The sequence below is a fragment of the Lutjanus erythropterus genome, chromosome 2 (assembly GCF_056507025.1).
Source record: "Lutjanus erythropterus isolate fLutEry1 chromosome 2, fLutEry1.hap2, whole genome shotgun sequence".
Lineage (NCBI taxonomy): Eukaryota > Metazoa > Chordata > Actinopteri > Lutjaniformes > Lutjanidae > Lutjanus > Lutjanus erythropterus.
Genome location: NC_139318.1, coordinates 7,272,871 through 7,298,653, shown reverse-complemented (window position 1 = coordinate 7,298,653; position 25,783 = coordinate 7,272,871). Strand labels below are relative to the sequence as shown.

Sequence of the window (25,783 nt, the reverse complement as noted above, 5' to 3'; positions counted from 1 at the left end):
TGGAGACATTTTACATTAACGCCTGCAAAAAGTAATAAAATACCTGTACTGTAAATGTCATGCAGATATGTAACTGGTTACGTTTTGCACTGAAGCACCTTGAAACTATAGCCAGTCTAAGGTACAAGTCGTTTTTACACCAATGCAGCGAGCACAAGGTAGCAAATGCGCCTGGCCACGCCTCCGTTTTGCCTTCATTTTTAGAGCAAGTTCATTTGCTATCTTGCAGATGTGGCAAAAATGGCAACCGCACCAGTGCAAGGTAGCAAATCCACCCGCGCCACCTGCACAAAGGCTTTGCAGCGGGTGTAATATAGGCCCCAGAGATGGAGACGCTTACATGGAGAAAAGGTGAGGTTCAGTTAGCTTTACAGAGAAACAGACAGTATAATTGTCCTTAAGAGGGCCACTTTTATTCCTTGAGAGCCTGTACTTTTCACTTTTACTTGAGGAAAGAAGTTGAATCAGTGCTTCTACCTTTACCAGAGTCTTTTCACAGAAGTATCTGTGCTTCTAACTGAGTAAAGAATGGGTGAACTTTTGCTACCTCTGTCAATCAGTAAATGATTAATAGAGACCAATTCATGGCTGCCAGAATGTGAAAATCTCCTTCTCAGGTCTTACAATGTCTTTTTAGCCAGCTTTTTTACTAATTCATTAGGAAGACCTTTCCAATGGACACTTCAACCACTCACCTTCTGGAGAAGAGCTATGGAGCATTCAGACCAACTCATTAACATTTACAAGCTTGACTTTTATTGTAGTGGGAGAGCCTTTCATTAATTAATGACTTCTTAACATTTAAAGGCGCGTGGTACACCCACACAGGTGATTTCACTTTGGACTGATTAGCCTTATCTCAGATCTGTGCTGGAATAAACACATTGTGACCTGTAAGTCTCAGCACGGCTCCACCAACCTAAACAAAGGTCCAATCAAGTGAGAATGTCATGACACTTTATTGATCTACTCACTTTCTTTGCAGTGAGGTCATAAGTCCAGTAAATTACTCAGAGAATGTAATCAATTAGTTTTTACTTAAAGGTCCAATGTGCAAAATTTTACAGGGATATATTGGCAAAATGTGGCAGACATGGATTATAATATTGATAAGTATCTTTTCCTTATCATCCTGTATAATGACCTAAAATGCCATAGATGTAAAATAGAACTAGACAGGGCACTGCTGCTCAACCTTACCACCAATCAACCCCCACCAAGAAAAAAGAAGTGCACATTTATGTGACAAATAAATAAATATTATTAATAAATAAAATGCAGACACAAAATATTCATTTTAAAATGATTTTTAGTGATTTAATAATGATTTTATTGTTCCTCCAGAGTCTATGATCAGAGCTGTGTCTGCAGTAATGGTCTGTTCTTCATAGCAACAGTCTGGTATACAGAAATAACAGACCTCAGAATGTTGCAATTGACCAATCAGAATAAAGTATTTTTAAAAATCCATGTAATAAAGTAGTTTAACACGTTACGAAATGAGCAGATTGGAGGCAGTTGGAGTCTCATGGCATGACGTTTGATTATCAGGTCAGCTAAAGCATGAATGATGTTAAAAGGATAGTTCACCCATAAATTATCATTATCCACTTGCCCTCATGACGACTGAAGGTTTGGTTTAGTTTTTTAGTCCACAAAACACTGCTGGAGAATCTCCCAAATGATGGAAGTAAATGGTGACCAGCTTCCACACGTAAAGAAACAACAGAATAAAAACATGAAATGCCTCCATACTGCTCATCTGGTTTAATCCAAGTCTCCTAAAGCCCCATCATGCCGAGTTGACTTGAAAAATGTTATTTATACCATGTTTTTAGTCTGAATCTTCACTGTAGATGCTTAGCTTTGAGCCACATTCACCTGCACATGAACACTGTCTGAACTGGGTGTGTGTGGTGCGATGATGTGCAAACGGCATGTTGGGACTTTAGGAGACTTAGATTATGCCAGACGAGCTATATGGAGGCATTTAATGTTTTTTTTCTCCAGTCGTTTTTTATGCTTGAAAACTGGTCACCATTCACTTCCATTGTTTGGGAGATTCTGCAACACTGTTTTCCTGTGAAACTCCAGCAGTGTTGAACTGAATTTTCATTTTTGAGTGAACTGTCCCTTCAATGTTTGCACTCAAGATTTACAATCTCAACTTTACTGCACTTTGTTGACTTCCTGCAGGATGTCAGTAAGCGCATGTCTCTGCCCATGGACATCCGCCTGCCTCCAGAGTTTCTCAAGAAGCTGCAGCTGGAGAGTGAAAACTCACCGCTCTGCAAACCGGTCAGCCGCATGTCTCGACGTGCTTCACTGGTCAGTCCTCTATATGACTACATCTATTTATGGTATATGAGAATCTCTATATCACAGGCCTATAAAGCATTAACATGACGCTGGTCGATATTTCATCTCATCTTGAGCACTGCAAGGCTTTTTGTTTATCTAACTCCCATACATAGCTCATATTACCAACCTTGTTGGCCTCTTTGTATGATCCATTTGCTAGATTAGTCTTGAAGCAGCTCATGTTACAGAGTATATTTCCTCTCTGCAAAATACTAGTCTTCCTATCTTGCCTCACTGTTATTATTTTTAGTTTGTGACACCTACTTTGGCATCTAATTCTATTAATGTTATAACAAGTTCATTATTTTCCTTGATATTTCCCCCCGTTCTCCATTAAGAGACGTGTTTTTTGGCAGGCTGGCAGAGTACACACTGATTTAATTAACTTAAGAAAACATTAACTCAAGTACGTGGCTGTGATTTTTTGACTGTTCTCAGGTATAATGAGAGGAATGAATCATAACAGTGAGAACAATAAGAATAATCTGTCTTTTTCTCTCTCTAGTCTGATATAGGCTTCGGGAAGCTGGAGACGTATGTGAAGCTCGGCAAACTGGGTGAAGTACGTCAGCGATCACTCACACATTCACTTTTTAACAAATTTCAGACCGTCGATGGAAATGGCTGATGTTCAGCCTGGTGACAGATGGGTGTGCAACCACTACACCCACTGCCGCCTCTGAGCAGCACAACCATAAAGGGTTCTTTGGCTCGTCCCCATAGGAGAACCCTTTTTTGGTTCGTTTTATAAAGGTTCCGCTCCCTGTCAGAGTGTTCTACCAAGAACCCAACACAAAGGGTTATACCTAGAACCATCTGTGCAGGGTTTCATCCAAAACCTCTTATAAGAGGTTCTACAGAGAACCCTTCTATGCTTCACCCAGAAACCTCTCTAGGGGTTCTATCCAAACTTGTTTAACCTCTAATGGTGCTAACAAGAAGTCACCCTGGGGGCTGTACCAAGAACCTTTTTAGATTTTAAGGAATTTATCTAGAACACAGTCACAGGGCTCTACTGAGAATCTTTTCATATACTAGGACTTTTATCTAGAAACTTTTTTATATTCCAAGGGTCTTATCTAGAGCCCACCTAGGGTTTTATGTTGAGCAAACTTCGGTGATTCTAACGAGAAGCTTTCTATATTCCAAGGGATTTATCTAGAACTGCCCTGTCTTCCAAGGGTTTTATCAAAACCCACTAAGGGGGTTCTTTCAAGGCCCTTTTTAGATTAACAGGGTCTCATCTTGAACATACTCAGGGGGTTCTACTGACAACCTTTCTATATTCCAAGGGTTTTATTCAGAACCCCACCAAGGGGATGTAACCAAGAACCTTTTCAGATGTGTTTTATCTGTAACCTGCAAAGGTTCTATGAAGAACCTTTTTAAATTCCAAAAGTTTTATCCAGAACTGCTCAGGGGGTTCTACTTAGAACCTTTTTGTATTCCAAAGATTTTATCTAGCCAACACTCAAATATTTTATCTAGAACCTACCAAGATTAAGTTAACCTTCTGATAACTTTTTTACATTCCAAGGGTTTTATCTTGAACACACTCAGGAGGTTCTACTGGGAACCCTTTTGTATCCCAAGGGTTTTATCTAAAACCCACCAAGGGGGTTCACCCACTAACCTTTTTCTGGTACAAGGAACTCTTGACGAAGGGTTCTTCAAGGATTTCAACAATTTTTGTAGATTTCTTTTTTCCAAAAACAGTTCTTAATTGAACCCATAGTCTTACTCTTGACAAGAGCTTTCTTTTTAAAAAAAAGGTTCTTCAGAAGCAAATAGTTCTGGGTAGAACCTCAGCCCATCAGGAATTACCCTTTTTGGAGCCCTTATTTCTAAGAGTGTGTGTTGAAGCTAGAGGGAACGTTATCAAAGACAAATGAAGCGTCTCTCTGGTGAATAGTATCGACCACGCTGACCACAAGTTAGGGGTGTGCGATATGACTATATTAGATCGTGAAGGATTAGAACGTGTAGACGATCTGCCAAAGTGAGGAGATCGTATGGATCGTTCAGGAGTCCCTAACAGGCGGACCCACACGCCGTCCTATACGGACCCGGACCTATAACCAATAAACTATTAAGAGATTTTGACGGGACGCTTCTATTTTAACTGGCGCAACTTTTCTCGTCTTTCCGGCGCTGGTTTATCTGATCAGGAAACACACAGACCAACTGCAGAGAAGCTGCGTGTGGAGGAGACTGTTGTTAATGACGGAGTTTATTACAACAGAAACTAACATGATGGTTAATGACATCGACATCAACCAGATGCTCTTATAAAATTAAACAACTGTATAAGGACGTAAAACAGGAGAGTCTGTGTTTCTCTGTGAGAAACTTTCAGACCTTCTCACAGCAGAGTGAACAGGTGAGGGAGGAGAGGAGGGCAGACTGATCACTAATCAATCACTGATACCGTCGTCCTCTCGGACTGATTAAAAAACATAAAAATGTCAAAGTTGGTGACAAACCAAACCTGGATGTCCACACAAATAAAGTCTTTGTGTGAAACACTGCAGAGTGTAACACCGTGCTGTTTAGAGACAGTCTGCTGTCATTAGTTTGACAGAGACACAGAGAGGGTCGTGTCTAGAAGGGAACCCTAGACCTGCGAAAGATCGCGCGAGTTTGATTATTTTAGTACAAATAACGGACATCTCGCGAGAGTTGCGCAAATAAAGAGTTACCTTCTAGACACGAGCGAAAAAGATGCGCAGCTCCAAAAATAGAAAATCATGTCATGGTGCCGATGTTTTTAATGTGGCGGGCCGCCATAAATAAAACTATTCACTGATCCACAGAGTCACTGAAACACTGATCACTGACCTGCTGTGATGAAAAAATACTCAGATTCTTTACTTAGGTATTTTTACATTGTGGTATTAGTGTTTTTACTTAATTACAATTTAAAAATCTTGCATGTTATTGTTTCCTTTTTTGAAAAATCAACATTTTTATTGCCGTTGTTGTACTTTAATGGTATTCTTGTTGGTATTTTTTGATTACTAAATACAGGGCCTGCAAACTCATAAGAGGAGAAAAAGGTGGCATGTTGGTAAACCAGTCCTCTGTCCTCTGGGGGTCTGGGAGCGTCTGTCCTGCTCCAGAAGAAAAATGTTGTGATTTTAACATGTTAACAAAACATTCTGGTGACTGTTTCAGTTAAAAGAGTTAGTAACATCTTCTGTTTGTGGTTTTTGCAGACATTACTACCTTTACTTTTACCTTTGTGCTTGAAAAAAAAAGTAGAAAGTAAAGTAAAAACAGTAAATGTAAATCTAAATACATAGCATAATACATAATATAAATACATGTAAGATCGTGATAAAATCAAAATCGTGATTTTCTAATAAAAAAATCGTGATATGATATTTTTGCCATATCGCCCACCCCTACCGTGAGTCAAAACTCTCAGGGGAGACATGAGTCTGTCTGAGTGGGTACAAACACACAGCTCTGATTACAAGACCAACTACAGTATTCCCATCTGTCCACTTTCCTGCCTTATTTGTGCTCGGCTGGCACAGCTTAACAAGAACAACAATGAGTCTTAAATCTGCATTCGCACTATGTGCTCTGTAGGACCACAATGAACAGGCGTGCTGCGGATGAGGAGGGCTTTAATATGGAACTTAGATCCCTCAGCATCTATCTGAGGACCGTTATTGCCTTTAGAAGGAAGGAATGATTAGTGACAGATGCCATCTGCATTAGTCTCAGTCACAAGGGTCGGCAGCAGATAACAGTGCTGGCGAGAGATCGAAAAGAGCTGCTTTTGTTGTAAATGGTCCTAACCTGTGGTTCATAAAGATACGCTTTACTTTATATGACGTGGAACAAAGTGATTTGCGCATGTAGCTGAAAAAGTATCTCAATAACTTTTCTTTTCTCAATATCAATCATTTCAGCCTGCAGCAGCTGATCTGCTGTTAGAACACATGAAAACAAACCAAAACAAGACAACAAAACAACAACTATATTAATGATGAGACTTTTTTGTAGCATTTCCCTCAAATTTCTCGGACTCCACTGGAGGCAAACATAAGTCTGATTGTGTGTACTGTTAATGCAAAGTGGGCCTACCTCTCACTTGATTTATGACCTCAGTAAACAGTCTACTAATGGCTTTATGGTCTCAATGGTTAACTGCAAATCTTCTTCAACACAGATAAAGCAGGGTATGCTTTAGGGTGGGGCTTCCTTGTGATTGACAAGTCCATTCGGTGCAACACACATCAGCCACGAAACACAGATCACTAAACAATGCTAAATTATAAAATATATATCAAGACTCTGTTACTGCATTGGTTATTTCTTGCCTAAAATGTTTTTAGCAACAAGTTCTAATATACTGATTAGCTGTAGCACGAGAAAGATCGCAACCAGGTGGCTGCCACTGCGTGTCTATTTTTTAATATTAGAAGTACCAGAATTCCATAACTACTAGAATGGCTATAAGTTCCATCACATGTACTAAACTGTTATGATTGTATATTTTCACTGCAATATTTTTCTGTAGGATAATAACCTTCATTGATCTGAACCATCACAAAAAATAATCATAGCCTATGGGAAAAGGCTGAAAATGAGCTCAAAAATTCAGTGAGTTAAAGTTGCTGAAACAGTGTTACAACCGTCCCCGGTCTCCCCTACTTTATTTTTAATTGAATCTAATTAATTAATAATTTGTGATTTAATGTTGGGAAATTGGAAAATGAGACCACCTGTGAAGTTTTATTGACAGAGACAATGATAGTTGCTAAGCAACCATGATGCATCTCCACCTGTGGAAAAAGTAACAACAAAAAAGTGGCAATTTCTGTGTGGTCAGTATGGCTGGAAGAGGTCAAAGTGATCGCATCTTCTTTGCCTTTTGTGTGATTTATATAAAAAAAACTTTTGAAAGGAAAATAAAGACAGCTTTAGGAAAAGTCAGGTACCAGCAGTGTTGTATTTTTGAATTCAACTAAGTTACTGCACATGTAAATTTGAAAACAGTGACCACTTTGGCTGTTCTAGTATTAAAGGAGCCTCCTGAAATTCAGATCAAACTATTAAACTAGGCTCTGTAGATCAGTATCATGTTACTGCATCACCCATTTCGTGCCTAAAATATTTTCAGACACATATTTAGCACACTGCTTAGTTGTAGTAAGAGAAACTTTCAATGTCGATATGGCCTTCACAGATGTGACAGTTAGCCACAGGCGCTAACATGCCCCCATGCCATCACAGAAACTTTGAGGCCAGGCAGACCGCCATTATTTCCTGCAGAACAAACAAGTCAAAGCCAAACACCGCCCAAGTCGCAGTACGCGACCCCCCCCCAGGTCCACGGTTTCATCTGTACTGTGACCTCCATAACACCAGACTTGAGGCTTCAGAACGGCAGCCCACAAACCAATGTGTGATGTCACATCACTAAAGACAGGTTCAAAATTTTAAATATCTTCAGATATTTAAGGAACCATGAATATTATAAGAAAATAAAATGTAGACCTGGATGAAAGTAGAAATAGAGTGTCGTTCTGACAATGATTTGTGTTTATTACAATTAGAATGACTATAATGTGCCTGTGTGAAGAAATAATCAAGTTTGATATGATTTCTTGAGCAATTGTGGTTGATTTATAATTGAGGATGACAATTTCTCTCTCTTCCATATGTACTTTATTGACAATTCAACAAGATGACCTGTTTTGTTGAGCTGTAATGTGTGTAGGTGTGTATGATGGAATGAGAACAATGATGGATGATATATTAGTTTGAAAGTCATGCTAAGTGTCGTAAAAAAAATGTTGAAAATTTCTGTGTTCATGCACATGAATATAATAGTCAGTGTCAGTGATGAGGAATCTCAATAATCACATCCCAAAGAAATAAATGAGAATTTAATGGATGGATTAAACCAAAGCCTGCCTGAGATGCTTGCATTATGTTGATGTAATGTTTTGATGCTGCTCGTGGATGATAGAAGTTAAATCTTCTCACCTCATTTAGTTCAGTTAGAAATAATGTCTGTGTGTTTTATGGATGGTGATGAGGAGACAGTAAAGTACACAGACTTATCAAATTAACTTCATCATTCTGTTGCTATTAATGGAGAAAAGGCTGAATGTCAGAATGTCACCTGCAGTTGTGTGTGTGTGTGTGTGTGTGTGTGTGTGTGTGTTTGTCCATAGGGGACGTATGCCACAGTGTTCAAAGGGCGAAGCAAACTCACAGAGAACCTGGTGGCATTAAAGGAGATTCGGCTAGAGCACGAGGAGGGAGCACCTTGTACTGCTATCAGAGAGGGTACACACACACACACATACACACACACACACACACACACACACACACACGTAGATTTGGCAGCAGGTGTGCTGCCCTCAGGTGGATAATAATTCTAGATAATAATTCAGGTATTTCAGTCATTATCTACTCACCCTCATGCCAACTGAAGGTCGGGTTTAGTTTTTTAGTCCACAAAACACTGCTGGAGTTTCACGGGAAAAGTGTTGCAGAATCTCCTAAAGCCCCATCATGCCGTTCACTTGCGTGCACAGCGTCACACCACACACACCCAGTTCAGACAGTGTGTATGCGCACATGAGCATGGCTCCAAGCTGAGGATCTACAGTGAAGATTCAGACTAAAAACAAAACTAAAAACTGGTCACCATTCACTTCCATTATTTGGGAGATTCTGCAACTCTGTTTTCCTGTGAAACTCAGTCAACATGAGGGTGAGTTGATAATGACTCAATTTTTATTTTCGGGTGAACTATCCCTTTAAGTTCATTTAAATATTACAGTCAGTTGACATCCAGCTGTACAAGTGTCTCTTATGGTACTGACTTAGTATCTAGTGTATAGGATTAGTATGTAGTATGAAACTGGGACGTAGCATCTGCCTACTGTAGCTTAAACATCAGATACAATGACCTCTAGTGGCATTTAAGTGACAGCAATAAGGTATAAGTGATTTTGTTTCAGACAACTCAAATTTAAAGGGGCAGTTCACCCCCAAATTCAAAATACGGTGCTGTTTATCCATCTAGATATATTTGGTGTGAGTTGCAGAGTTTCGGCCATAGAGACGTCTGTTTTCTCTCCAGTATAATGGAACTAAATGGCACTTGGCTTGTGGTTCATAAAGGTAAAAAAAATCCATTTGAAAAACTCAAAACCATTACAATCTGCCGCAGTTGAATGTACCAGAACTTCTTTCTTTTCTGCTGAAAAGAAAGAAGTTCCTACATGAAACTGCTCACAACAGGATCTGTGGATTATCTTGAATAACTGGGTCATGATTTTTGGAAACAGACTCTGGTTTTGAATTTTTCAAATGTAATTTCCAATGCTTTGAGCACCACAACCCGTATACCATTCAGTTCCCTTACATTGGAGAGAAAAACATCTCTGCAACTCAGATAAACAGCACTACAGAGGAAAAATATGTATTTTTGATTTGGCAGTGAACTGACCCTTTAAACACGTTTTAAGCCAGATGTCAGAGCTACAGCTCTGGGGTGTCAGTAAACAGCACAGCTCACCTGTCCTTCCTCTGTCCGCCCAGTGTCTCTACTGAAGAACCTGAAACACGCCAACATCGTCACGCTGCACGACATCATCCACACCGAACGCTGCCTCACTCTGGTCTTCGAGTATCTTGTGAGTACATCGGCAGTTCAGCGCGCAGGTGTTCAGAAGGTGTTGACCTCCACACACTGAATATGATTCGAGTGTGAACACTGGGGCTGTTGTGTCTTTCAGGACAGCGACCTCAAACAGTACTTGGACAACTGCGGGAATCTCATGAGCATGCATAATGTCAAGGTGAGTCACTGGCATGAGAATGAGGTGTCCAACACCGCTGACTGTATACCAGAGAGAGAAAGAGGAGAATTTTACATCTGTGCAAAGACATGTTATACAATCCCAATTCCAGAAAAGCTGGGACATTGTGTAAAATGTTAATAAAAACAGAGTACAATGATTTGCAACTTTTTTTAGGCTTGTATTCAATCTAATACAGTACAAAGACAAGATATTTAATGTGCAAACTAATCAACTGCATTGTTTTTTTGTAAATATACACTCAATCTGAATTTGATGACTGCAACATGTTCCAAAAAATTTGGGATGAGGCAACAAAGGAAAGTTGGGAAAGTTGTTGAATGCTTAAAAACACACCTGTTTGGAACTTTCCAGGGTAAAAAGGGTATTAAAGTGGCATCCTGGAAAGGCTCAATCATTCACAAGCATGGACTGAGTGAGGTTCACTACTTTGTGAAAAACTGAATTAATGCATTTAGAGATTTCACTATCTATAATCAATAATATACTATAAGGGTTGGAAAGTTTTTTGCCAATCATTGCACTCTGTTTTACGGAGCGCTCCAACTCTTTTGGAATTGGGGTTGTATGTTGGCTTTCATTTCATTCTGCCACCACTCACACACACACAGTTTCAGCGTTTGCAGTGTGTTTGTTCTCAAACCAAAAAGCAAATAGTCAGACAGAACTAGTTTTGCACGGTAGACATGGAGGCCTGACATTGTAACAAGGGAATTAATTCACATTCTCAAAATATATGAGTTAGTTAGAGAATTGGAGAACAAGTACACCAGAATGATAGACCTTTACATTTGAGTCCCACTGACAACTGTTTGATTTTGTGAAAAAACTTTTGAAATCCCAGAATGTTTAATATTTAACAACACTTACTGCTGTTCTGAAGGTCTAAAATTTTAAACTCCTGCATAAAGAAATATTCTGTCTGCTGCACAATAAGAACTTTTTCAACCAGTTTCTCAAGTTGCAGCTGTATTATCACACCAGATAGCTGGAACTGACATTTACAAATATACAGTACTGAAAAGAAATTGGGAAGCGGGTTGAAAAAGTACACCTTCAGAAAAGCACAATGTGTTTTTCATATTTCAACATGCTTGCATTGTTAGGTAAATCAAATTCTTAACTCCATGATTCAAGTGTAATCAGTGGCACAAACTGGGAGTAAGTAATATATTTAATATATTACATTCTGTGATTCTGTTGGATTAGAAACTCCTCTATTTTAAGTCATTACAATGAGAAACTTATAATGTTGAGAAAAATATAATGAAGAAATAGTGAAATAATGAATTGAATAATGAAGAATATGAGTCTCAAAATACTGAGTGACAGTTTTCTAGTCTCTTTTCATTTATCCATATTTCTCCATTTATTCAACCAACACGTTTTTTTCAGGGAGGAAGGAGAAATTGGAGCTTTAACTAACTCTTTAGCTAGCTAGCAAACAATGTAACATTTTGTTAACTTAACAGCTAGTTAGCAAATAATGTAATGCTTTCTTCACCTTGAAAGTGGCCAGCCATGTTAAGAAAACATTGTTTAGATCAGTAAACTTTGATTTACTAGAGGGAAATTAGATTTTAATCGTGCAACAGAGTTTTGGATTAAATCTGGATTTACACATTTCAAACCTAATTTGGTTTAACTCTGATTAAATTAATTTTTGATGATGCAACCCGTCATAATTTCGAGAAAGTTTCTTATTATTAATGATTAACTCACACTGGTGGAAATGGGCTTCCATAATTCCCCACTAAGGTACCTGCTGTGATTTTAAAATACCTGTTCCATAATAATGGTGCATGTCTAATTTTAATTTTTCTCCTGTAGATCTTCATGTTCCAGCTGCTGCGTGGTCTTTCCTACTGTCACAAGAGGAAAATTCTCCACAGAGACCTAAAGCCTCAGAACCTGCTCATCAACGACAAGGGCGAGCTCAAACTGGCCGACTTCGGTGGGAAAAAGAGCATGCTCTCATTTAACGTATATCAACAGATGCAAATGTGCTCGTAAAGACACATACGCTTGGGAACAGAATAGCACCTCTCCTGCCACAATCGCTTTCCAATTATATTTTATTGCCACTCGGAGATCTTCTGTCCTGATTACTTTAGCACCCTTACTTCCTGTATCCTAGCAACTGTGACCCTCTCTCTGAGTTTTCTCAGTTTTGTGTTGGAAGTGGGTACATAAAGCCAACCAGTATTTCCTCACGAGTTTTAACTAAAAGCAGCATATGAGTTGATTGAGGAACTATTCTACTGCATGAGACTCACTGCATCATCATGTTTCATACAACACCTGATGTGACGCAAAATACTTGTATAATTTTAAAGTAATCTTGCTACAAACACTGCTGCTGTTACTGAAGTCTCATGTCATTAAACCCTGACCATGCTGTGTTGTCCAGGTCTGGCCAGGGCCAAGTCTGTCCCCACTAAGACCTACTCCAATGAGGTGGTAACTCTATGGTATCGGCCCCCCGACGTGCTGCTGGGTTCTACAGAATACTCCACACCCATCGACATGTGGTGAGTACTGCAGTATCAACATGTGGTTATCAGTATTCTAACATGCACTTGCCTTTCAGCAAAGCACACTGATCCACAGTAACACAATGAACATCTGCTCACTTTGATAGACAAGACATACGATCAGAGGTGGGAAGTAATAAAGTACAAATATTTTGTTACTGAACTTAAGTAGAGTTTCCAGGTATGCCTGCATTTGAACACCAATATCTGTACTTTCTACTCCTTGCATTTTCAAAATAGGATTGTTATTTTAGTTTTAATGCATTTCAGGGGAATTATTGATTATCTTTGTTTTGCATCATTGCACGCTGCCCCACATCAATACTGATTTCAACCTAAATGGATGGTACAGTAACACATAGAAAAGACAATTTCTTTGTGTAGCCATCAGTGCATATCATGTAAGACAAATGTAAGAAGACAAAAACAAAAAGGTGAAAGATGTTAAAGAGGTAACAACACAACGTAACGACAAAAAAAACAAAACAAAAACCAATGTGACAAGAAAAAGATCTGACAAAGAGTAAAGGACGTAACAAGACAAAAAAGACGTAATGAGAAAAAAGATGTAAAAGATGAAAAGAAAAAAACAACATAAGACACAAGACTGCATAAAACATAACAGACGTAACAAGACAAAAAAGATGTAACACGATTAAAAAGACCTAACAAGACGGAAAAAACAAGACTTTTAAGACATAACAAGACAAAAACAAAGATGAAAAAGATATAAAAAGATGTAAAAAAGAGAAAAGAGACATAAAAGATGTAACGGGACAAAAAATGTTGTAAAAGACAAAACAAGACATAAAAGATATAACAAGACATAATAAGACAAAAAAATTTAACAAGACGTACAACAACAGCATCAAGACCAAACCAGAGGCATAAAACATAACAACACAAAAAAGACATAAACAATGTAACAGGACAAAAAACACTGTGAAAGATGTAACATGACAGAAAAACAACATAAAAGATGTAACAGGACATACAGTAAATGGTGTAACAAGACTTGTAGGACATAACAAGACAAAAAAGATGAAAAGAAGATGTAACGAGACAAAAACAACGTAAAAGACAAAAAAAGATGCGACAAGTTAAAAAAGATGTAACAAGATGACATAACAGACAAAGAAAGCTACTTTTTGCTTTTATACTTAGAGTATATCTCAGATATATTTCAGATACATACTTGTTACTTTTACTTGAGTAAAGAAGTTGAATCAGCACTTCTTTGATTTTTGTCACTCAAGTACCTGTACTTCTACTTCAGTAAAGAATGTGTGTACTTTTTACACGTGTGCCTGCAAACTGTTACAACAACAATATGTGGAAGAACATGTTGTGCTCTATGTTGCGTGATGTAACAACCAGCATTATCTGTTGTAGAAGCTCAAAACCTAAATGGAGATAACATAAATAACATGCATGCAGTTTGAACATGATGCAAAAAATAATGTGCTACAACTGTGCATATTGTGCAGTGGTGTTTACTAAGCCTCTGTCTCTGGGACAGATTCTCTGGGACAGACTCTCTGGGACAGACTCTCTGAGACGTGCGTTGATCTCTTAAAATACACAAAATATGAAAGAGACACCATGTTGCCCAGTCCTTGTGCCACAGAACTGTCATATACAATGGAGTCAGGGGTTCCCCTAGTCTTCACCGGTAAAATATCACTCAAAGAGACACAAGCCGACTACAAAGAGACACATAACCACATGGAGACACAAAATGACCACAAAGAGATGTAAAAGGAAAACAAAAAATAATAATAATAAAAAACAAAACAACTTCAAAGAGACAGAAAAAGCCCACAAAACATAATAAAACAACCACAAGGAGACACAAAATGATGCCAAAAAGAAACCAAAATAAGTACAAAGAGACACAAGACAACTATAAAGTGACACAACATTAACACAAAAAGACACAAAACTACAGAAAGATGCATAAAAACTATAGAGACACTAAATGACAACAAAAGGGTGTAAAACATCTATAAAGACATGCAAAATGACTAAAATAAGAATAAAAGGTTGTGGATGGACTACAAAGAGATACAACCATAAAGAGACACAAAATTACCACAAAGAAAAACCAAACGACCATAAGGAGATGCAAAATGGCCTCAAAAAACAAACAAAAAAAACAAAACAAAACAACTACAAAGAAAGACAAAAGACCAACACAAAACAATGACAAAGAGACACAAAACAACTACAAAGTGATACAAAATCAACACAAACACACACAAAACTCCAGAAAGATGCATAACAACTACAAAAAGATGCAAAATGACAACAAAAAGGTACAAAATGACGACAAAGAGGTTTACAGGAACTACAAAATGAGGCAAACACCCACAATGTCTGTGTGTCTTGCTCCTTTGTAAGAGAGACAGTGGGGTCTTTTATATATCTGTGCCCGGGGCCCTCTGTCCATAATGTTGACATTTCAGATGCTGAGTGCCTCATAGAATTCATAATGGGAAAAATATTGAAAATATGAACTCAGCAGAAGGTAGGCAATCTCCTAGGCAACTGGAAAAAAGACCAACCCCAGACAGGGGCAAAGTAACACAATGTCCGACTCTTTCCTCACTGTCTGGGGTGCTGCTCTTCAGCACATCACAGTGCTATCTCAGAACTGCCACTGGGGGTGAGATATATTACAATAGCACCTCTGAATGGGGGGTTTTACTTAGATTATACTGGAAAATATATTTTAACAGAATCCTGGCTATTAACCCTTGTAACCGTCCAAGATCCTCAGAGTTGTTCCAGGTGGCTGCCAAATTATTATTTGATCATTTTAAGTTTCTTTTTTCAAAACTTAAAATATTTATGAAAATGCACATTAACATGAGTCCAACATATTATTAGCAAAGTTAAACAGCCTACTGAAAACAAAACGAAATGAAAACGATGATAACATTAAATTTAAACAGCACTGACAAAAGGCTACCCATGAATCCTCCTGTAATAAAGTGGTAAGAACTAGTTAGCTACCTTTTATTCAAACATATTGCACCCATTCTTGAGATTATGGGCCCATTAAAGTCTAATTTCCTGGTTTAAAAAGGCAGGAATACTGCTCAAGCACTGGTAAGCGCCAGACATTTCAGAATACAGTAACTTTCCACAAACCATTAGTGTGCTGTTGCTCCGTCACTTAGCTTTGACACATAAGAAGCAATCAGCTAAGACATTAACTGTGAAACACACCAGTACATGTTGAACTTTTGATACAGATGCTGCAATGGGTTGGCAACTCTATTTATTAAGGCGTGTTCTCAAAACACACAAGTATGCCTGCTGCCGAAACCCGGGATCGAACCAGGGACCTTTAGATCTTCAGTCTAACGCTCTCCCAACTGAGCTATTTCGGCACAAAATTCGGAATATGTTGTCCCTCAGGTGAAAATTTGAACAACATCTCAAAAACTTTAAACAGGCTCTTCAGAAAACATCAACAACTTCCCACAGACTGTTGGGGTGCTGTTGCTCTGTCACTTAACATGGACAGACAAAATTCAATCAGCTGTGACATCAACTACAAAACATATGCCAACATATGTAAGACATTCTAAACAGAAGTTCTTTTTTATAACATAAAGCTTTTTATGTGTCCCTGGATAAACAGAATATTGCTTCATCTGCAACGGATAAGATCGTCTTGTGTGATGATCTATGTCGCTGTCCTAAATAGGACTATTGTCCAAATATGCCCTTTCACACATGTAGCACAAAACAGGACAGTTTTCACGTTACAGATGACAAAGAAAGACATTAAAATGCGTGATAAAAATTAGACTGATGTGGGGTGGCCGTATAGCTCAGTTGGTAGTGTCCACCCCATGTACTGAGACCTCTCCAGCGGCCGCTGGCTTGAGTCCCACCTGTGGCCCTTTGCTGTGTGTCATCCCCCCTCTCTTCACACTGTTTCCTGTCTGCTCTTCAGCTGTCATACCCAATAAAGGAAAAAAAGCTCAAAAACATATCCTAAAAAAAATAAGAATTAGACTCATATAGGCTGATATTGATCAACCAATAGCATGTATGAAAACAAAATGACCAGTGAAAGAGTGGAAAGCGATATTACAAGCAAGCTTTCCACAACATAGTTTTTTTTCAACATAGTCATTGAATAACATCAATTTTAGATGTCTCTCAACCATAACATATCGACTCTGTAGCCCTTATAAATCAAAGCTAAATAAGAATTATGGTTTAAAAAGGTGTATTTTCATTAGTATTCAGAGAACTCTGAGCTACTTTAGCAATAAAATGTCTGCTCACTACAACTATGCCTGTTTGATGTTTGATTTAATTTAAAAAAATCATCACTTAGGCCATTACAAGGTTTAATAGCTTTTGTTTAATTAGATTAATAGATTAATAGATTTTAATCTTTTAAAATATATTTTCCAGTATAGTTGGAGTAAAAATCAACCCCCTCCTCAACACATGATTTTGTCCAAATTCTCAAGAGACTCTTGTGAGCCACAATGGATCATTCTGTAATTTAACAAGAAAGATATGCTCCACCTCAGAAACCACTGATAGAAGTTCAGAGGCTAACACTGCTAACATTAGCCATGCTACAACTGCTGCTGAGTTAGCAGCAAAAGCTTGGCACAGGCAAAAGAAGACAATAAATTATTCAGTTGTCAGGGGGTTCCTGCTGTGTATCTCTATCAGCTAAAACTGACTGTAGTCACAACTTGGATCTGAAGAGAGCTCACAAGCTGAACCCAAAAGCACACAGGGCCATCCAAACCACTCGTGTCAGCCCGGGTAATGAGCCATTAATGCTGTTTACTTGGTAAATTAGATGGATGTCTAACAGCTTGAGGATGGTCCAGGATTTCCATGAATCATGCATTTCTATTAAAATCTCCCAGCTTATTAGCAGAGATATGAGTCACTAGTCACACAACAGTTTAATTCATCTGCATTCACCTTCCCTCGGTGTTGCTCATTAGCAGTTCGCCACGGTGAAAAAACCCTCACAGCTCTGAGGATTAAATGTGGCTCTCTAGCAATACACCAGTGTCTTTTATGAGCTCACCTAGTTACAGCACATGTCCTCTCATCACACCACAGGGCGCCTCTTCAACACTCTATCCTGTGCTGAACAAAAGGCTGCACTGTGCCCACTCACACCATACATGTTTGCACTCCTTTGAAGTGTGCATGTGTTTGTTGAACACGGCTTCACCTAGAGTTTTATAATGGCATAGGACTCTTTGGTGTCTCCTCCAGGGGCGTGGGCTGTATCCTATATGAGATGGCAACCGGTCGTCCCATGTTTCCTGGTGCCACGGTAAAGGAGGAGCTGCACTTAATCTTTAGGCTGATGGGTAAGAAAGCAGCACATTATGATATCCGACAGGTTAGACTAAAATCAAGTAATATATGAAGTTAGAACATGTTGTATAAGTGACCCAGCAGGTGATCCTTCATGCCTATGTTTCTTTCTCTTCCAGGCACTCCAACAGAAGAGACTTGGCCCGGTATCAGCAGTAATGACGAGTTTAGGTCTTACCTCTTTCCTCAATACAGACCTCAAGCTCTCATCAATCATGTGCCCAGGTAACTCTAACATATATGACAGACTGTTCAGCTCAGTGGTATTTGAAGGGAGAGCAGCAGACCTGCCAACACTCCTGTTTTTCCTTTGTTTCTCGTGTCGTTTAAGGCCATCTCCCAAGGGAAACTCCCATTATTTGCATGGACGTCAAACTTTTTTATGACTAATTATCATACATAGATCCATATGTCTGTCTGACATTACCCAAGTTGCTAGATTGTCTATGATACACAATCCACACACAACCCATCTGTCATCGCAACCTAACAAGTTGACCCAATGAGCCAGCAGCTCTAATCAGGGTCAGATGTTCCCAAAAGATAGCTCTCCAGTTACCAAAACCCAGGATCAAACCAGGGACCTTTAGATCTTCAGGCTACCACTCTCCCCACTAAGCTATTTTGGTACAATACCCAATTTTTTGTGGCCCTCAAGAGAAAACGAGGACATTTGAATGCTCCGGACAAAAAGGACCCGATGAGCTATGACATCAACTGCAACAGCAGAAACAAGGACAGATCAGTCACACACCATGCTACATCATCACTTGCTCACTGTCGACAATGACCTGCTCTACTCACCTGGACTTTGGACTCGGGAGATGGCAGGGTGAAGGTCAAACACAAACAGCTCCTCGGGGCTTCAGACTTCTATGAGTCATCAGCTTGAACCATGGTCAGATGTGCTTCCAAAAGTCAGCTCATCAACTGCCAAAACCCAGAGTTCAACCAGGGACCTTTAGATCTTCAGTCTAACATGCTCCCAACTGACCTATTTCAGCACAAAAGCCATAAGCATGGTGGCCCTCAAGTGAAAAGCAAAACATCTTGAAAAAATACACTCAAATTTCATAGACAAACATAACCCAATCACTTATGACATCAACTACATAACATATTCCAACACATTTAAGACTTTAGATGTAGATAGACGTTTCAATGAGTCAGCAACAAGAGATCCTAGATTCAAATTCTGCAGCTGCCAAAAAACAGGATTGAACCAGGGACCTTTGGATCTTCAGTCTAACGCTCTCCCAACTGAGCTATTTTGGCACAAAAAAAAAAAAAGTATGATGGAGGACACATGGACAGAAAGCACTCTATCAGCTTTAATAACTTGCAACACAATACAGATAGGCCCTCCAATGAGTCACCAACTCCCAAAACACAGCTCACCAGCTGGTGGAACCCAGACTGAACCGAGGACCTTTAGATCTCCCGTCAAACACTCTCCCAACTGAGCTATTCTGGCACAAAAAGTTTATGGGCCCATTAAGTTAAAATCAAAACAACTTGAACATGGACAATATAGAGTATAGGCAAACACGACCCAGTCAGCTGTGAAAGCAGATACACCCCATACCATCGAGACAATGCCTTGCTCTACTCACACATGTGGCTCACCCCGACTATGGACCAGGCGGGAATAAATCAGGGGCAACTGAAGCTGACCTTTGCATTCACACACATAGATCCTCCAGGCTTCAGAAGTCTGAGTCAACAGCTTGGACTATGGTCAAATGTGATCCCAAAATACACAGCTCATCAGTTGCCGAAACCCAGAATTGAACCAGGGATCTTTAGATCTTCAGTCTAACCCTCTCCCAACATGCTGCCCTCAGGTGAAAATTAAAACAATATTTCAAAGATATAAAAAAGATGTTTCAGAAAACAGTAACTTTCTACAAACTATTAGGGTGCTTTCGCTCCGTCACTTAACACTGACAAAGAGGGATCAATCAGCCATGACATTAACTATGTAGCTTACCAGTACATGTTGTATTTTCGATACATAAGCTGCAATGGGTTACCAACTCTCTTTATCAAGGTGAGGTGTTCCCAAAACACACAAGTATGCCTGCTGCCGAAACCCGGGATCGAACCAGGGACCTTTAGATCTTCAGTTTAACGCTCTCCCAACTGAGCTATTTCGGCACAAAATTAGAAATATGTTGTCCCTAAGGTGAAAATTTTGAACAACATCTCAAAAACTTTAAACAGGCTCTTCAGAAAACATCAACAACTTCCCATAGACTGTTGGGGTGCTGTTGCTCTGTCACTTAACATGGACAGACAGAATCCAATCAGCTGTGACATCAACTACAAAACATATGCCAACATATGTAAGACATTCTAAACAGAAGTCCTTTTAATGCAGAGATCCCGCAATATGGCTGCAATGAAGGCTTGCTTCTACACTGTCTTTGTTTTTTTACACTGAGCAAAGCAGTGGAATCAAAAGAGACGTGATATAACACAACATCCCGCCTGTCGACAAGTGATTCTGATACTCTGCTTTTTTCTAATCATACATGGAGCTGATAATTGTCATGAATTTACAAGACAAAGCTTTTTTGTGTTCCTGGATAAACAGAACATTGCTTCATCTGCAATGGATAAGATAGGAAAAGATCATCTTGTGTGATGATCTATGTTGTTGTCCTAAATAACTTGAACAAACCAGTTAAGAATGAATCTTTTTTGTACTGGTGGTTCTCGCATGAGGTCTATTGTCCAAATTTGCCCTTTCACACATGGAGCACAAAACAGGACATTGTCCGGGACAGATATGTCCTCACATGATTTAAATTCTTCATATGGTTTAGGTGTCTGTCTGTGTGGAAAGATGACAAAGAAAGGCATTAAAACAGGTGGTAAAAAATCAGACTCATGTAGACTGATATTGATGGACCAATAGTGTGTATGAAAACAAAATGACTAGTGAAAGAGTGGAAAGCGATAGTACAGGCAAGCTTAAAAGAAACAAAGCGGCTAGATACTACAATGTCATCAAGACACCCACTGGATGCTGACCTGCTCTACTCAGACTCATGGCTCACCCAGACTTTGGAGTCGGGATTTGGCAGGGTTAAGTCCAGGGCAACCGATGCTGACGCAAGCAGTCAGACATACAGCTGCTCTGGGCTTCAGACTAATGTGAGTCAACAGCTCTAACCGTGGACAAATGTGTTCTCAAAACCTGGCTGTCAAAGATGTAAGTCTGCTGAAACCCAGAATCAAATCAGTAACCTTTCTTCTGGCTAATGCTCTCCTAACTGAGCTATACCCCCACACGTTAACTTCAGAGTGGCCCTTAAGTGAAATCCAGTACGTCTTGAAAAAAATTGCACGGAAATTTCAGAGAGGAGCAAACCATTTCGGGTACAACAATGAATAGATTGCTATGACAACATGTGCCCACACATGTTCAACATTTATTCATGAATGTCTTCCCAAAACACATCCTACTAAATGCTGAATCCTAGGATTGAACCACAGACCATCCACTCTTCAGTCTAACACTCTCCCAAATGAGCTCTATCAGCACAATATGGTAGCCCTCAAGTGAAAAGCAAAACATCTTGAAAAAATACACTCAAATTTCAAAAAACCAGAACATTTCAGAGACCACTGGGAGCTGTTGCTTTGACACTTAGAATGGACAAACATGCCCCAATCAGCTATGACATCAACTACATATTCCAACACATGTAGGACTTTAGACAGACCCTTTAATGCATCAGCAACTCCTAGTCATCAAAGGCATGTATTACTGGAAACAAAGTCACCAGCTGCCGAAACCCGGGATTGAACCAGGGACCTTTAGATCTTCAGTCTAACGCTCTCCCAACTGAGCTATTTCGGCACAAAACTTAGAATTGAGGTAAAAATCCCAAGTGTACAAATTGAAAAGACAGAAAACAACTTTTTACAAAACATTTCTGTGACTCTATCGCTTAGCATGGATACATGGACAGAAAGCACACTATCAGCTTTAACAACTTGTAACACATGTAGGAGATTCAATACAGATAGACTCTCCAATGAGTCACCAACTCCCAAAACACAGCTCACCAGCTGGTGGAACCCATGTAATAAAAACACACAGGGAACTACAAGGGCACCCCAGAGGGCATTTTGTCACGTTTTGTCCTCTTGAAGGGCACCATAAAGGGGACTTTACCACATTTTGTACACTGACACAACACTTTGCAGGGCACTTTACCACGTTTTGTCAACAAGAAGTGCAAGGGGGTACTAGGGACATTTTATCTACCATAGGGGCACTTTTGCATTGTTTTTAGGAAGTCCACCAGGGCTTTAATGGTTCAAGTTAGAACTTGGATTAAAAAGAAACTTTTTCCTCTTCCATGTCGATAATAATAAACCCCTAACTGATGACATGGCCTTAGTTGACCTCTCAAGTGAAACTGGGAATCTGGCCTGAATGCAAGTTCAGGCTTGGTGCAAAAGTAGGCCAATTAGAAGATTAATGTTAATAAGACTAAAGAAATGATTATTTGTGCCAAGCAGGATTTCATAACAGGGCTTCTTGTGCTTGACAGCCAACTTGTTGAAACTGTCGAAACTTTTAAGAGTCTCTGTACAGTTCTGGGCTCCAATTCAGCTTCTCTGAAAATACCAGCTTTGTTTTAAGCATAGTGTTCATTTTCTCAAAATACTAAGCAGCTTTCAAGTTAGTCTTTAAAGGAAGTATTTTAAAATTACACTTGACACAGAGGTTTGGTAACCTGAACTACTTTCTAGAATAGCTGACATAATGCAGATGACCTGTGTATGGGATCTGAAAACAGTTGTGCTTGCAGATCTTTTTGGCTGCCATTGTTCAAGATTACCTATTAGTTATTTACTTATCTCAGGAAAACAAGCTTTGTTACCTTGAGATAATGAGATACTCAAGAGATAATCAAGAGATAATTATTATCACAAGAAAACAAAAGCTTGTTTCTCCTCGTTACGTATGGTTTATCAGGGATCAGGAATGCCATGCCAGCATGCATAGATGGCGTTTTGACAACTGCGGCAACTGATTTAATCTGAAAATGTCAGATGAAGGAGTTGCCTACCCATTAATGATCAATGCATCAGACTGATCCTGTTTCAAAGTTTACAAAATCCCATTAAACTAGCTAACTTTGTTAAAAAAAAAGTCTGAGGTTGCAGTCAACAGCTGTCTGGAGGATGTGTGGAGACTCATTTTAAAGTTCTCTGTAATTATCCTGTGGTGTCAAGAAAACAGGTCATTTTTTGTGTGATTAATTATCTAGTTATCTCGTGGGCCACATTTGTTGGATATGTTACATGTTCCAATGCTGCTGTTGTGTTTTGGTGAGCTGGTGGATAATTAAACTGCAATCCTACGGAAGCATATCAGTGTCACATTTTAACCCAAAAAATTTATTGTTATAACAAAAGTTTTCTCGTTATTACAACGTACAAGCTTTGGATTTTGAAGAGCTGAAATAATCATTTGGTATGTAAATATGTCATTCATCACAGCTGTAAGGTGCTGGAAATGCTTGTAAAGAAGATTTTGGAAAAGGTATAGGAACCTTGAAACTGTGATTTTAGTTGATGTGTGTAAATCTGAGTTTGAGGACCTCAGAGCAGACAAAGTCTGGGTGACCCCCTGCAATTTCTGGCACCCCCCTAAGGGGGGCCCAGACCCCAGATTGGGAACCCACGGACTTGTGAACTTTGAAGGAATTTAATAAAAGGTATTAAGTGTATTTTTTGGCAAAATGGAAGTTCTCACTACACCTGAGATTCCAGTGAATAATTTCCAGTTGGAAGCATGCCGTCCTCACTTATGGACTATTTTTACAGAGGACTGATAGAGAGCTGAACATTGTGATGTCACAGTGAAGCTGACCTTTGAGCTTTTGGATATAAAATAGTGTCATCATATCATTTTATCGTTTGTGTGTAATTTTGTCAGAATTAGCATATGAATTCTTCAGAGAGTCCAAGTGAACATTTTTGTTAAGTTTGAAGAAATTCCACCAAGGTATTCTTGGGATGTATGTATGACAGATATGTATATATGACATATATATATGAAAATAACATGATACTGATCTATTTCTCTTTTTGCTGGCATGGCAGCAATACACTGCTGTATTCTGTGCTCCTTTTGGAAGTTACATTTAGCTTCATCTTAAAGCTGAATATTGCTTTTAATTTTTAAAAAATGGGGAAAAAACATGACATACTGTCTCAATCAGTATCACTGTGTAATTTTCTCTGTGAATAGGCATAATACAATTGGATCTTTTTCTCCGTCAGGTTGGACACGGAGGGGATCGACCTGCAGACGGCTCTGCTGCAGGTACGAGACAAAAGCACAGTGACCTTCACTCAGTGGGATGTGAGGCAGAACTGAACTGTCACTTCAATCAGCTGCTTTTGCTCTCTGATTTCAGTACGACACCAGGAGCAGAATCTCCTCTGAAGCCGCTCTGCGTCACCCCTACTTCTTCAGTCTGGGGGATAACATCCACAATCTGGCAGACAGTAAGACAAATGCACACACTGTGAAAGACTGCTGCGCGTATTTGAGGTCCACAGATCTTGGCATCCCCGGCTGTGAACAGCAGGCTGTGCTTCCATTATGCATGTGCTACTGTGGCCTTTCTAAAAAATCATGGTGAATCAGTGGTTTTGGTCCATTTGCACATCTTGACCAAAAATTGCACACAAAGTGCCCATTGCTAACACACAGAAAATGTCAGAAAAGGTCTGACAGAAGACTAAAAAAGCTCTGGGTTGCACTGAACAGTCATACATACATGCATCACTCATTCTTGAGAACTGAAGCAAAACCATATTTTGAGGAGGTTTAATTATGCTGGAAAATATATTTTAAAAGATTAAACCCTTGCCTATTAAACCTTGTAACGAGTCAACCTCTTTGTGATTCTATTTTTAGCAGTTTTCTTGGCTCAGGATTGAATACTGTCAACTCTGTCAGACATACAAAATCATTTAAAACACACAGAACACGTAGTAGGTGCACCGTTATTTAATAAATCCTTATGAACAGATGTTTACTGAATATAACAGATGTCACTTCTATGACTTCTCTATGACAGAGTGGGTGGCACTGACTTATTTTTATTTATTTATGATCATTTATCATTATTTATCTTCCATGTCCGTAAGCTGTCAAGTCTTATGGAGTTGACAAAATGTTACATTTTTTTGCATTTCACAGCATAACCATAGTGAGCAGTGATTTTATTTTTTAAAGTGTCTCAGAGTTCTCTAAATGCTAATCAAAATACACATTTTAAACCATAATTCTTATTTAGCATTGATAATAATAGACAGCCTATCAGTGCTTGTGCAGTATTGCCTTTTTTTAAACAAGGAAGTGAGACAGGGGTCCTTAGGATATAGCTAAACCTTTTTTATGCCTGATTAAATCATGTTTTTGTAAAAATCTGATGGTGCTGATGGAAATCTGGGACTCCCAACATTTTCATATAAAATCGATTTCAAAACAAAGATGTTTATAACCGCACATTTTATATGTATGTTACCAGTAGATATCATTGGCTTTAGCTTTTGAAGGCTTTCAACACATTTTAAAATTGTTTTAAGTTGGTTCCCATTATTAGCATGTAGCCTGTT

General features: G+C 39.0%; 1 protein-coding gene and 3 non-coding genes across 4 annotated transcripts in view; 1 reads left to right on the top strand and 3 right to left on the bottom strand.

Annotated features, from left to right (window-relative positions):
• cdk18 (cyclin dependent kinase 18) overlaps positions 1–25,783 on the top strand; it is a 51,316-nt gene that overhangs the window by 20,859 nt on the left and 4,674 nt on the right. The window contains exons 3-13 of the mRNA XM_084743960.1: positions 2,197–2,328; positions 2,867–2,923; positions 8,556–8,670; positions 9,937–10,031; positions 10,134–10,196; positions 12,048–12,171; positions 12,628–12,748; positions 18,023–18,120; positions 18,247–18,352; positions 24,437–24,479; positions 24,574–24,664. Of these exons, the coding sequence (XP_084600086.1) occupies positions 2,197–2,328; positions 2,867–2,923; positions 8,556–8,670; positions 9,937–10,031; positions 10,134–10,196; positions 12,048–12,171; positions 12,628–12,748; positions 18,023–18,120; positions 18,247–18,352; positions 24,437–24,479; positions 24,574–24,664 (1,045 nt within the window). The remainder of the gene's footprint in view (positions 1–2,196; positions 2,329–2,866; positions 2,924–8,555; positions 8,671–9,936; positions 10,032–10,133; positions 10,197–12,047; positions 12,172–12,627; positions 12,749–18,022; positions 18,121–18,246; positions 18,353–24,436; positions 24,480–24,573; positions 24,665–25,783) is intronic.
• Positions 16,074–16,146, bottom strand: trnaf-gaa (transfer RNA phenylalanine (anticodon GAA)). The gene has a single exon. It is a non-coding gene; the product is annotated as a tRNA-Phe (tRNA).
• trnaf-gaa (transfer RNA phenylalanine (anticodon GAA)) lies at positions 20,212–20,284 on the bottom strand. The gene has a single exon. It is a non-coding gene; the product is annotated as a tRNA-Phe (tRNA).
• On the bottom strand, positions 21,923–21,995 carry trnaf-gaa (transfer RNA phenylalanine (anticodon GAA)). Its single transcript has one exon. It is a non-coding gene; the product is annotated as a tRNA-Phe (tRNA).